General features: G+C 41.9%; 1 protein-coding gene across 2 annotated transcripts in view; it reads left to right on the top strand.

The window, feature by feature from the left end:
- Positions 1 to 12,803, top strand: part of PALB2 (partner and localizer of BRCA2) — a 35,272-nt gene that overhangs the window by 3,886 nt on the left and 18,583 nt on the right. For both annotated transcript variants that reach the window (XM_032157126.2, XM_032157125.2), the window contains exons 4-7: positions 1,101 to 2,573; positions 6,974 to 7,803; positions 8,468 to 8,539; positions 11,354 to 11,515. In XM_032157126.2, the coding sequence (XP_032013017.1) occupies positions 1,101 to 2,573; positions 6,974 to 7,803; positions 8,468 to 8,539; positions 11,354 to 11,515 (2,537 nt within the window). The remainder of the gene's footprint in view (positions 1 to 1,100; positions 2,574 to 6,973; positions 7,804 to 8,467; positions 8,540 to 11,353; positions 11,516 to 12,803) is intronic.

Raw genomic sequence — 12,803 nt, 5'->3', positions numbered from 1 at the left:
CTGTGCTCGGCTGCAATATATTCTAATTAACATAAAATTCATATGCCATAAAATCTATAGTCTCTATTTTCAGTTAGACTGTTTATTCTTTTTCCCTCTCTTGCTTTTTTTTCCTCTCAATTTTCAGAAATTATATTTATTGTTTAAATATTAGAAAGGTTTTTTGTTTTGTTTTGTTTTTATTTTGAGACAGAGTCTCACTTTGTCATCAAGGCTGGAGTGCAGTGGCTCGACGCAGCTCACTGCAGCCTCCACCTCCCGGGTTCAAGCAATTCTCCTGCATCAGCCTCCCGAGTACCTGGGACTGCAGGCACGTGCCGCCACGCCCGGCTAATTTTTGTATTTTTAGTAGAGATGGGGTTTCACCATGTTGGCCAGGATGGTCTTGATCGCCTGACCTCGTGATCTGCTTTGCCTCAGCCTCCCAAAGTGCTAGGATTACAGGTGTGAGCCACCGTGCCCAGCAAAAGGTTTTTTTTTTTTTAATTTAAGTGTATATGAACAGAGAAAAATTCTAGGTGAAAATATTCTAAAAACAATGGTCAATTCTGATGTTTAAATTCAAATAATTTATAATAATAAAACTGAGGGTTATTGAAATGGGAGTGTTATTAAAATTACTTGAGCCAAGGGGGAAAGTAAAGAAAGAAATACATGAGATAGAAAATTAGTTGAGATTTAGAAGTTAAGAGAAGAGACTGTGTGATAAAGAATACTCTGTTCTTTTAAAAAACATTTTTAGCACAATGCTATTTGTTTATATGTACTTAAAATTTCATAGATTATTAGAATTTAAAAAATTAGAACTTTTAAAAATATGTACAGTATGGAGCATGTACAGTTCCTTTACATATTCCATCAGATAGTAGAAGTAGTCAGCACCTTGAACACATTCCTCCTAAAGGTAACAGTGACCTTACTATTCACAGCCTAAAAAATAGGTTTATTTCACCTGTAAATTCATCTGCCTGAATGAAATGTCACTGATTATTTCTTAAATAAATGTTTAGTAGTATTTATATATAATAGGTTAAAAATGAGTATTTTTTGTTTTATTTTATAAGAAAAATATAAGTTATATACATTTTTTTCCTCCTCAGAACCTAAAAATAAAATATGTGTTTATGACAAGTTACACATCAAAACCCATCTTGATGAAGAAACTGGAGAAAAGACATCTATCACACTTGATGTTGGGCCTGAGTCCTTTAACCCTGGAGATGGCCCAGGAGGATTACCTATACAAGGAACAGATGACACCCAAGAACATTTTCCCCACAGGGTCAGTGACCCTGATGGTGAGCAAAAGCAGAAGCTGCCAAGCAGAAGAAAGAAGCAGCAGAAGAGAACATTTATTTCACAGGAGAGAGACTGTGTCTTTGGCACTGATTCACTCAGATTGTCTGGGAAAAGACTAAAGGAACAGGAAGAAATCAGTAGCAAAAATCCTACTAGATCACCGGTAACTGAAATAAGAACTCACCTTTTAAGTCTTAAGTCTGAACTTCCAGATTCTCCAGAACCAGTTACAGAAATTAATGAAGACAGTGTATTAATTCCACCAACTGCTCAACCAGAAAAAGGTGTTGATACATTCCTAAGAAGACCTAATTTCACCAGGGCTACTACAGTTCCTTTACAGACTCTATCAGATAGCGGTAGTAGTCAGCACCTTGAACACATTCCTCCTAAAGGTAGCAGTGAACTTACTACTCACGGCCTAAAAAACATTAGATTTACTTCACCTGTAAGTTTGGAGGCACAAGGCAAAAAAATGACTGTCTCTACAGATAACCGCCTTGTAAATAAAGCTATAAGTAAAAGTGGCCAACTGCCCACAAGTTCTAATTTAGAGGCAAATATTTCATGTTCTCTAAATGAACTCACTCACAATAACTTACCAGCAAATGAAAACCAAAACTTAAAAGAACAAAATCAAACAGAGAAATCTTTAAAATCTCCCAGTGACGCTCTTGAAGGCAGAAATGAAAATCTTCAGGAAAATGAGATTCTAAGTCAACCTAAGAGTCTTAGCCTGGAAGCAACCTCTCCTCTTTCTGCAGAAAAACATTCTTGCACAATGCTTGAAGGCCTTCTGTTTCCTGCAGAATATTATGTTAGAACCACACGAAGCATGTCCAATTGCCAGAGGAAAGTAGCCCTGGAGGCTGTCATTCACAGTCATTTGGATGTCAAGAAAAAAGGGTTTAAAAATAAAAATAAGGATGCAAGTAAAAATTTAAACCTTTCCAATGAGGAAACTGACCAAAGTGAAATTAGGATGTCTGGCACATGCACAGGACAACCAAGTTCGAGAACTTCTCAGAAACTTCTCTCATTAACTAAAGTCAGCTCTCCCTCTGGGCCCACTGAAGATAATGACTTGTCTAGGAAGGCAGTTGCCCAGGTACCTGGTAGAAGATACAGAGGAAAAAGAAAATCAGCCTGCACCCCAGCATCAGATCATTGTGAACCACTTTTGCCAACTTCCAGCCCATCGGTTGTTAACAGGTCCAAGGAGGAAGTCACCTTGCACAAATATCAGCACGAAAAATTACTTATTCGAGTGAAGGGTAAATCAAGATGTGTTTGATGATGATGATGATGATGAAAGTTAACAATTACTATTTGCCTGGCACTTCCTTTTCTTTCTTTTCTAAAAAGGGACAGGGACAGGGCCAAGTGTGGTGGCTTACGTCTGTAATCCCAGCACTTTGGGAGGCTGAGGAACAGAGTGAGACCCTGGCTTAAAAAAAGTAAAAAAATAAAAATAAATAAATAAATAAATAAATAAATAAATAAATAAAGATAAAGAGACAGGGTCTCACTGTTGTCCAGGCTGGAGTGCCGTGGTGCAGCCTCTATCTCCTGGGCTCAAATGTTCCTCCTGCCTCAGCCTCCCAACTAGCTGGGACTACTGGCATGTGCCACCATGCCCGGCTAATGTTTTTAAATTTTTTGTAGAGGTGAGGTCCTGCCCTGTTGCCCAGGCTGATCTTGAACTCCTGGCCTCAAACAGTCCTCCCACCACAGCCTCTCAAAGTGCTGGGATTACAAGACGTGAGCCACTGTGTCCAGCCTGCCTGGCACTTTCTAAATGTTGTACAGATACTAACTCATTGAATCATCACAGCAGTCCTACATGAGGTAGAATCTATTTTCATTCTCACTTTACAGGTGAGGAAACTAAAGTACAGGGAGATTAAAATAACTTTACTTAATTTAATTAAAATCACAGAGCCAGGATTCAAACCTGGCGGTATGGTGCCAGAGTTCACTAATAGAGCTGAAACATTTCAACACTGAAAAGGAAAATGTATTGATTGTTTTACATAATATTACATATTCAGGTTCAGCACAATTTGGGTAGAAGCTTCACAGCTAATACAGAAAGTGTTTTTGAAGTAAAATGGAATGTGTACTAGAGTAAGACTCTATGTTGGACTTGGTGGCTTACCCCTGTAATCCCAGCACTTCGGGAGGCCAAGGTGGGAGGATTGCTTGAGCCCAGGAGTTTGAGACCAGCTTGGGTAAAATGATGAAACCCCATCTCTACAAAAAATATATAGAAAAATTAGCCAGGTGTGGTGGTGTATGCCTGTGGTTTCAGCTACTTGAGAGGCTGAGGTGAGAGGATCACTTGAGCTCAGGAGGTTGAGGCTGCGGTGAGCCGTGATTGCACCACTGCACTCCAGTCTGGGTGATAGAGCAAAACCCTCTCTCAAAAAAAAAAAAAAAAAAAAAGACTAAGAGTCCACTGACTGTCTCATTTAGAAATCATCATGTAATGAAAAGGCCTAAGCAACTTTTTTGGATAAAATATCTAATGCAGTGTCTCTAAGGCCTCCAAGGGACACAGGATTTTGGAGGATGGGAAGCAAGGATACATTGTAATTTAAACTTTTAATTCATTTACTGAGAATTTAATCATATCTGATCAACTAAGCACAAAATCTGGGTAATTCATTGTGGCTCTAAACTAGGGATCAGCATACTTTCTAGAATGGGGCAGATAGCACATATTTTAATCTTTGTGCTCTGTCTCAACTACTCAGCTATGTGCCATAGCAGCCAAAGTCAACTTGTAACTGTGACTGTGTTCCAATGCACCTTTATATGCATTTTACAGCCAGGTTCCTAAAACAAAAAAAACAACTTTATGTGCAAAAATAGGTAGCAGGCTGCTCTGTACCATTGGACATGGACTTGGTCTATGAGCTATGACTAATCAAAAATAATAATTGTGACTTTTCATCATCTTTTAAGCGAACAAGAATACAAAATCATCAAAAAGTAGGCAATCCAGTAATCTAGAAATACTGTTTTTTACACAGTAGGTTTTTTTTATTGTTGTTGAGACAGAGTTTCACCCTTGTCGCCCCGGATGGAGTGCAATGGCACTATCTCAGCTCACTGCAACCTCTGCCTCCCAGGTTCAAGCGATTCTCCCACCTCAGCCCCCTGAGTAGCTGAGATTACAGGCACCCACCACCACACCCAGCTAATTTTTATATTTTTAGTAGAGATAGGTTTTCGCCATGTTGGCCAGGCTGGTCTCGATCTCCTGACCTCAGGTGATCTACCCACCTCGGCCTCCCAAAGTGCTGGGATTACAGGCGTGAGCCACCAGGCCCAGCCAGTAGTTTGAAATAGTCTGCTATAATTGTAGTAACCTGCAGCTACATTTAAAAACTTTTTTTCTCAAGGCGACATTCACATAACAAAGTTAACCATTTTAAATTAAGTGAACAAGTCAGTACATTTACAGTGTTGTGCAACCACCACCTTATCTCATTCTAAAACATTTTCATCACCCCTAAACCCCATACCCATTAAGCAGCTGCTACCCATTTCCTCTCCCCTCACCCCCTACTTCATCCCTGGGCAACCACCAATCTGCATTCTATCTCTATGGATTTACCTATTCTGGGTATTTCATATATATGGAATCATAGAGTATGTGACCTTTTGTGTCTGGCTGCTCAGCATAATGGGTTTGTTTGTTTTTGAGATGGAGTGTCACTCTGTCGCCCAGGCTGGAGTGCAGTGGCACAATCTTGGTTCACTGCAACCTCCGCCTCCCAGGTTCAAGTGATTCTCCTGCCTCAACCTCCTGAGTAGCTGGGATTACAGGCGCCTGCCACCATGCCTGGGTAATTTTTGTATTTTTAGTAGAGACGAGGTTTCACCATGTTGTCCAGGCTGGCCTCAAAGTGATCTACCTGACCTCAAGTGATCTACCTGCCTTCAGCCTCTCAAAGTGCTGGGATTATAGGTGTGAGCCACTGAGCCTGGCCACTTAGCATAATGTTTTTAAGGTATGTTTCTGTTGTAACATGCGTCAGTACTTTGTTCCTCTTTATAGCTGACTAGTTTTCCATTGTATGTATATACCACAGTTTGTTTATGCATTCATCATTGAGGATATAGCAACATTTTGAATGGTGTAGGATACCATTTGCAATAAGAGCAGTAAATTGCTACTCAGGAGGCTGATGTGGGAGGATTGCTTGAGCCTGGGAGGCAGAGGTTGCAGTGAGCCAGGATCTCGCCACTGCACCCCAGCCTGGGCAACAGAGTGAGACCTCGTCTTGAAACAAACAAGCAAACAAAAAGCAGTAAATTACTCTTTGCTTCAAAAGGGGACTAAGTTTTCCATAGTGAGAAGAGCCAGCATTTTGTAGACCATACTCTGGCAGCCTGTTGAAATCACAGTTTTAGAGGTAGGAAAGAATGTAGATATTTTTAGTTCACTTCCCTTATGAGAGACAATGAGAAAAGGGAAAATGAAATAAATCGATTTGCCTAAGGTTTCACTGCAGATCAGTGGTTGAGTTGAGACTTGTCCTCAGTCCCTTCTCCTGGTTAATACTGTTGACCATACACTGTTTTGTTTGGTTTTATTTATTTATGTATTTATTTATTTATACTGTTGACCATACACTGTTTTGTTTGGTTTGGTTTTATTTATTTATTTATTTTTTGAGACGGAATCTCGCTCTGTTGCCCAGGCTGGAGTGCAGTAGCGCAGTTTCAGCCCACTGCAACCTCCGCCTCCCGGGTTCAAGTGATTCTCCTACCTCAGCTTCCCGAGTAGCTGAGATCACAGGTGTGCACCACCATGCCCAGCTAATTTTTTTAGTTTAGTTTTTTTGTTTTTTTTTTTTGAGACAGAGTCTCACTCTGTCGCCCAGGCTGGAGTGCAGTGGCGCGATCTCCGCTAACTGCAAGCTCCGCCTCCTGGGTTCACGCCATTCTCCCACCTCAGCCTCCCGAGTAGCTGGTACTACAGGCACCTGCCACCACACCCGGCTAATTTTTTTTTTTTTTTTTTTTTGTATTTTTAGTAGAGACGGAGTTTCACCATGTTGACCAGGCTGGTCTTGAACTCCTGACCTCAAGTGATCTGCCTGCCTCAGCCTCTGAAAGTGCTGAGACTACAAGTGTGAGGCACCATGCCTGGCCTTATTTTCTTTAATTTTTATTTATTTATTTATTGTTTTTAAAGACAGTCTCACTGTGTTACCCAGGCTGGTCTCGAACTCCTGGGCTCAAGCAATTCTCTTACCTTGACCTCTGAAAGTACTAGGATTACAGCTGTGAGCTACCATACCTGGCTAGCAATACACTGTTTTGGGTAGTGCAGAAAAATAGCTGCTAATTAATCACTAACTCATGACCGTTGTTTGAACCCTTCACCCAAGTTTCTGAGTCATGAATGGGAAAAGTAATGAACATTTTTTAGTATATTTGAGTTTAGAAGCTCACTCTTTGTTGGGTATTATGTTTAAGAATGGTTTAACATGTTTCTTTGATAGGACTTCATTGTAAACATTAAGTTCATTCTGGGGAAATTAAGGTTCATTAAAATGTTTCTTTTAAATCTAGCAGATCCTGTTCTCTTTGTCATCAGTGAAACAGATTGTTTTGTTGGGTTTTGTTACTATTTTTGTGACTTATTTTTCTTCTTCAGGGAAGAAAAGTCGTCATCAAAAAGAGGATTCCCTTTCTTGGAGTAATAGTGCTTATTTATCCTTAGATGATGATGCTTTCACGGCTCCATTTCATAAGGATGGTATGCTGAGTTTAAAGCAACTACTGTCTTTTCTCAGTATCACAGACTTTCAGTTACCTGATGAAGACTTTGGACCTCTTAAGCTTGAAAAACTGAAGTCCTGCTCAGAAAAACCAGTGGAGCCCTTTGAATCAAAAATGTTTGGAGAGGGACATCTTAAAGAGGGAAACTGTATTTTTCCAGAGGAACTGAGTCCTAAACGCATGGATACAGAAATGGAGGACTTAGAAGAGGACCTTATTGTTCTACCAGGAAAATCACATCCCAAAAGGCCAAACCCACAAAGCCACAGTACAAAGACAGGCCTTTCTTCATCCATATTACTTTATACTCCTTTAAATACGGTTGCGCCTGAGGATAATGACAGGCCTACCGCAGACGTGTGTTCACCTGCTTTCCCCATCTTAGGTACTACTCCAGCCTTTGGCCCTCAAGGCTCCTATGAAAAAGCATCTACAGAGGTCACTGGACGAACTTGCTGCACACCCCAGCTTGCTCATTTGAAAGACTCAGTCTGTCTTGCCAGTGATAGTAAACAATTCGACAGTTCAAGCAGCCCAGCAAAACCACATACCACCCTGCAAGTGTCAGGCAGGCAAGGACAACCTACCTGTGATTGTGACTCTGTCCCGCCAGGAACACCTCCACCCATTGAGTCATTCACTTTTAAAGAAAATCAGCTCTGTAGAAACACATGCCAGGAGCTGCATAAACATTTCGTCGAACAGGTACAATCCATTTCCTCTGTGAAATTTTCTCTGAAGGAATGAAATGCCTTAGTGAATGTAAACAGCATGACTTTTTTTTGTTTGTTTGTTTGAGACGGAGTCTCGCTCTGTCGCCCAGGCTGGAGTGCAGCGGCGCAATCTCGGCTCACTGCAAGCTCCGCCTCCCGGGTTCACGCCATTCTCCTGCCTCAGCCTCTCCGAGTAGCTGGAACTACAGGCAGCCGCCACCACGCCCGGCTAATTTTTTTTGTATTTTAGTAGAGACGGGGTTTCACCGTGGTCTCGATCTCCTGACCTCGTGATCCGCGCGCCTCGGCCTCCCAAAGTGCTGGGATTACAAGCGTGAGCCACCGCGCCCGGCCAAACAGCATGACTTGCTTGCGCATTAGGCCTTCCATGTTTAAGAATGGTTTGACATGTTTCTTTGATATGACTTCATTGTAATCATTAAGTTCATTCTGCGGAAATTAAGGTTCATTAAAATGTTTCTTTTAAATATGGGAGGTCCTATTCTCTTTGTTATCAGTGAAACAGTTTGCATTTGGAGCTTTGCTGCTGTTATAAGAGGAAATAAAGACAATATGAAGTAGACATTTTGATGAGTGGGTAATGCAGGCAGACATACATAAAGTGTAGACTAATGATGTGACTTTTGTTTTCACAGACTGAAACAGCAGAGCTTCCTGCTTCTGTTAGCATAAACCGAGGCAACCTACAATTGGTTTCAAAGTTAAAGGTCAGAAGAATATTCTCTTCCAGTGTCTTGTGTCTTACATATGAAAACTTTAATGAATTGAAAAGAATTTGGTCATACAGCTTCTTGTTCTCTAATACTATTAAAGATATTGGTAAACAGATTCAGAAAAACAGATTTGGATTGGTTATTTTTCCCAATATTTACCTCTGTTTATGTTTTGAGCTCTCCTCTTGAAGTTTCTATGCCAACCTATTGGCAAGAACAACTTAGGCTAAGTAACTGAACTTCATATCTAAATCTAAGTTAGGGAGCTGGACACGGTGGCTCACCCCTGTAATCTCAGCACTTTGGGAGGCTGAGGCGGGTGGATCACTTGAGGTCAGATGTTTGAGGCCAGCCTGGCCAACATGATGAAACCCCATCTCTACTAAAAATACAAAAATTATCCGGGCGTGGTGGTGGGCGCCTATAATCCCAGCTACTAGAGAGACTGAGGAACAGAATACTTGAACCGGGAGGCAGACGTTGCAGTGAGCCAAGATCTCACCACTGCACTCCAGCCTGGGCGAGTGAGACTCCGTCTCAAAAATAAAATAAAATAAATCTAACTCAGGCATTTTGACAGAGAGTGAAATGAGAGTTATTCATGCCTCTCCTACTCAAATGGTGTAATGTTTCTAGAAGAATCATTTATGGTGATTTATAAGAAAATGGGGAGCAGTTTAGTGGTTAATCTTTTCTGTGCAGTGTGGTAACTGAAAATGTAGCATTACTAAATGTCCTAGGGGTAGGGGTGAAGATGGGGGTGCAGAAGCTCTCCCAGAGAACCACTGGTGTGAAGGAAAGCACTTCAAATCCACATAAAGTTTTCCCAGTTACTGGCTATGTCACCTTGGACAAATTGTGTAACCTCTGAGCCCCAGATTCCTTTTCTTTTCTTTTCTTTTCTTTTTTTTTTTTTTGAGACGGAGTCACGCTCTGTCGCGCAGGCTGGAGTGCAGTGGCATGATCTCGGCTCACTGCCAGCTCTGCCTCTTGGGTTCATGCCATTCTCCTGTCTCAGCCTCCCGAGTAGCTGGGACTACAGGCGCCCGCCACCACGCCTGGCTATTTTTTTTTGTATTTTTAGTAGAGACGGGGTTTCACCATGTTATCCAGGATGGTCTCGATCTCCTGACCTCGTGATCCGCCCGCCTCAGCCTCCCAAAGTGCTGAGATTACAGGCGTGAGCCACCACGTCCGGCCCCCAGATTCCTTTTCTATAAAGGATACATAGTAATACCTATGCTCTGTTTTGGAATTTATTCTTGAGTCAATTTTAATAATTTATTTTTATTTTGTTTTTTGAGACACAGTTTGTTGCCCAGGCTGGAGTGCAGTGGGGCAATCTCCAATCTCCACTCACTGTAACCTCTGCCTACAGGTTCAAGCAATTCTCGTGCCTCAGCCTCCATAGTAGCTGGGATTACAAGCATGCACCACCACGCCCTGCTAATTTTTGTATTTTTAGTAGAAACGAGGTTTTGCCACGTTGGCCAGACTGGTCTTGAACTCCTGACCTCGGGGATCCGCCTGCCTTGGCCTCCCAAAGTGCTGGGATCACAGGCGTGAGCCACCATGCCCAGTGTCCTAATAACTTAGTCTCTTAAAGAATCAACTATTTCATTCATATTTTCAAATTTGTAGGTTAAAAGTTACTTCTTATAGATTATTAAAATCTGTACATATGCAATTAAGCCTGTCTTCCCCATTCTCCCATTTCTAAAATTATTGTTTTTCTACATTAGACGAGATTTGGCCATTACGTGGGTCTTCCAAACAAACTAGTTTTTGGTTGTATTGATTATTAATTGGGTTGTGTCTTTTTGTTGTTGTTTGGTTTTCTAGTTCATTTATTTCTGTTTTTATAATAAACAGGATAACTAAATAATTCCTTCCTACTGTTTTTTTATTGTTCTTATTTTGTTCTTGCACTGACTTCCTGAGCTGCATGCTTACTTGATTTTAATCTTTCTTGTTTTCTTATAAATGCCTTTGTGATTATGATTTTTCTTAGAAATTTCCAAATTTTCTTGGAAATACTGCTTTGGCCATGCTCTGTGGTTTGGATACATAGTGCTCGCATGGTCATAATAGTAGATAGTATAATGTATGTCATTTCAGTGTTATTTCCTCCGAGGAATAACACTGAAACCTGTGGTTTCAGCCCATGAGTGGTTCATTAGGATGTTTGATTTTCAAATGGATAAGTTCTACAGGATATCTTTTTGTGGTTATATCTGAATTTATTCCATCTGGACTATACATTTTAAAATTTCACGGGCTAGGCACGGTGGCTCACGCCTGTAACCCCAGCAGTTTGGGAGGCCGAGGCAGATGGATCACTTGAGGTCAGGAGTTCAAGACCAGCCTGGCCAACATGGTGAAACCTTGTCTGTACTAAAAATACAAATATTAGCTGGGTGTGGTGGCAGGCACCTGTAATCCTAGCTACTTGGTAGGCTGAGGCAGGAGAATCGCTTGAACCCGGGAGGCGAAGGTTGCAGTGAGCCGAGATTGCACCACTGCACTCCAGCCTGGGTGATCAAGTGAGACTCGGTCCCAAAAAAGCCCAAAAATTAAAATTAATAAAATAAATAAAATAAAAAATAAAATCTTTCATGATGTAAGTTTGATGGGCAATTTTTTAGGTACATAAGAACCACAAAGCTCTTTCTTTTCACCTGCATAAGACTTAAATTTTACATACCTACTGTTTCATTGAATTATAATTCATCACTTTGCATACTTATGCTTTGCAAAAAACAGCCCTCGAGTACCACTTTAACAGAACTGTTGTTGCCCTTGTGTCAGAATCCTTCAGGTTCCTGTTCCGTAGATGTGAGTGCCATGTTTTGGGAGAGAGCCGGTTGTAAAGAGCCATGTATCATAACCGCTTGTGAAGATGTAGTTTCTCTTTGGAAAGCTCTGGATGCTTGGCAGTGGGAAAAACTTTATACCTGGCACTTCACAGAGGTAAGTGGGAATCTCGAGCTGAAAGAGATCTTTGCAGCCATTTGCCTGATAATGTAGATGGGCAGCTTACCAAACTTGGGAGCTATGACCATGCAAGGCAGAACAGAGATGAGGTTTTTTCCCCCAACATTTTATTATGAAAAGTTTCAAACATCCAGAAAAGTTGTATAGTGAGCACCCATATACCCACCATTTTAGACTCTACCATTAACATCCTGCTTTATTTGCGTTATCACAAATTTTTTGTTTGTTTGTTTGAGACAGGGTCTCACTCTGTCATGCAGGCTGGAGTGTAGTGGCATGATCATGGCTCACTGCAGCCTCAACCTCCCCAGGCTCGGTAATCCTCTCACCTCAGCCTCCCAAGTAGCTGGGACCACAGGCATGCACCACCATGTCTGGCTAATTTTTTGTTGTTTTTTTTTTTCTTCTTCTTCTTTTTATTGAGACAGAGTCTTGCTCTGTCACCCAGGCTGGAGCGCAGTGGCATGATCTCGGCTCACTGTCAACCTCTGCCGCCTAGGTTCAAGGGATTCTTGTGCCTCAGCCTCCTGAGTAGCTGGGATTACAGGTGCCCACCACCATGCCTGGCTAATTTTTTTGTATTTTTAGTAGAGACGGAATTTCGCCATGTTACCTAGGCTGTTCTTGAACCCCTGACCTCCAGCAATCCGCCTGCCTCAGCCTCCCAAAGTGCTAGGATTACAGGTGTGAGCCACCCCACCGGGCCTATATTTTTCATGCAGACAGGGTTTTGCCATGTTGCCTGGGCTGGTCTTGAACTCCTGGGCTTAAGCAATCCACCTGCCTCAGCCTCCCAGAGTGATGGGGATTACAGGTGTGAACCACCATGCCCAGCCGATCACAGGTTTATCTAGAGATGGGTTTTTTTGTTTGTTTGTTTTTGTTTTTTTTTTTTTTTGGAGACAGAGTCATAGTCTGTCACTTGTCACTCAGCCTGGAGTGCAGTGGGGCGATCTTGGCTCACTGCAGTCTCCGCTTCCCGGGTTCAAGCATTTCTCCTGCCTCAGCCTCCCGAGTAGCTGGGACTACAGGCGCCCACCACCACGCCCAGCTAATTTTTGTGTTTTCAGTAGAGACGGGGTCTTACCATGTTGGCCAGGATGGTCTCTAACTCCTGACCTCAAATGATCCACCCTCCTTGGCTTCTCAAAGTGCTGGGATTATAGGCGTGAGCCAACACACCCAGCCTAGAGATGGGTTTTTACACTAGACCTGTTGGAGGAGCTTAGAATTTTATGTCTATTCTGACTTTGACACTTGCTGA

Source organism: Hylobates moloch, unplaced genomic scaffold (genome assembly GCF_009828535.3).
Source record: "Hylobates moloch isolate HMO894 unplaced genomic scaffold, HMol_V3 SCAFFOLD_6, whole genome shotgun sequence".
In the NCBI taxonomy this organism is placed as follows: domain Eukaryota; kingdom Metazoa; phylum Chordata; class Mammalia; order Primates; family Hylobatidae; genus Hylobates; species Hylobates moloch.
The sequence above is the reverse complement of the archived record's forward strand: the minus strand, read 5'-3'. Positions and strand labels throughout refer to the sequence as shown.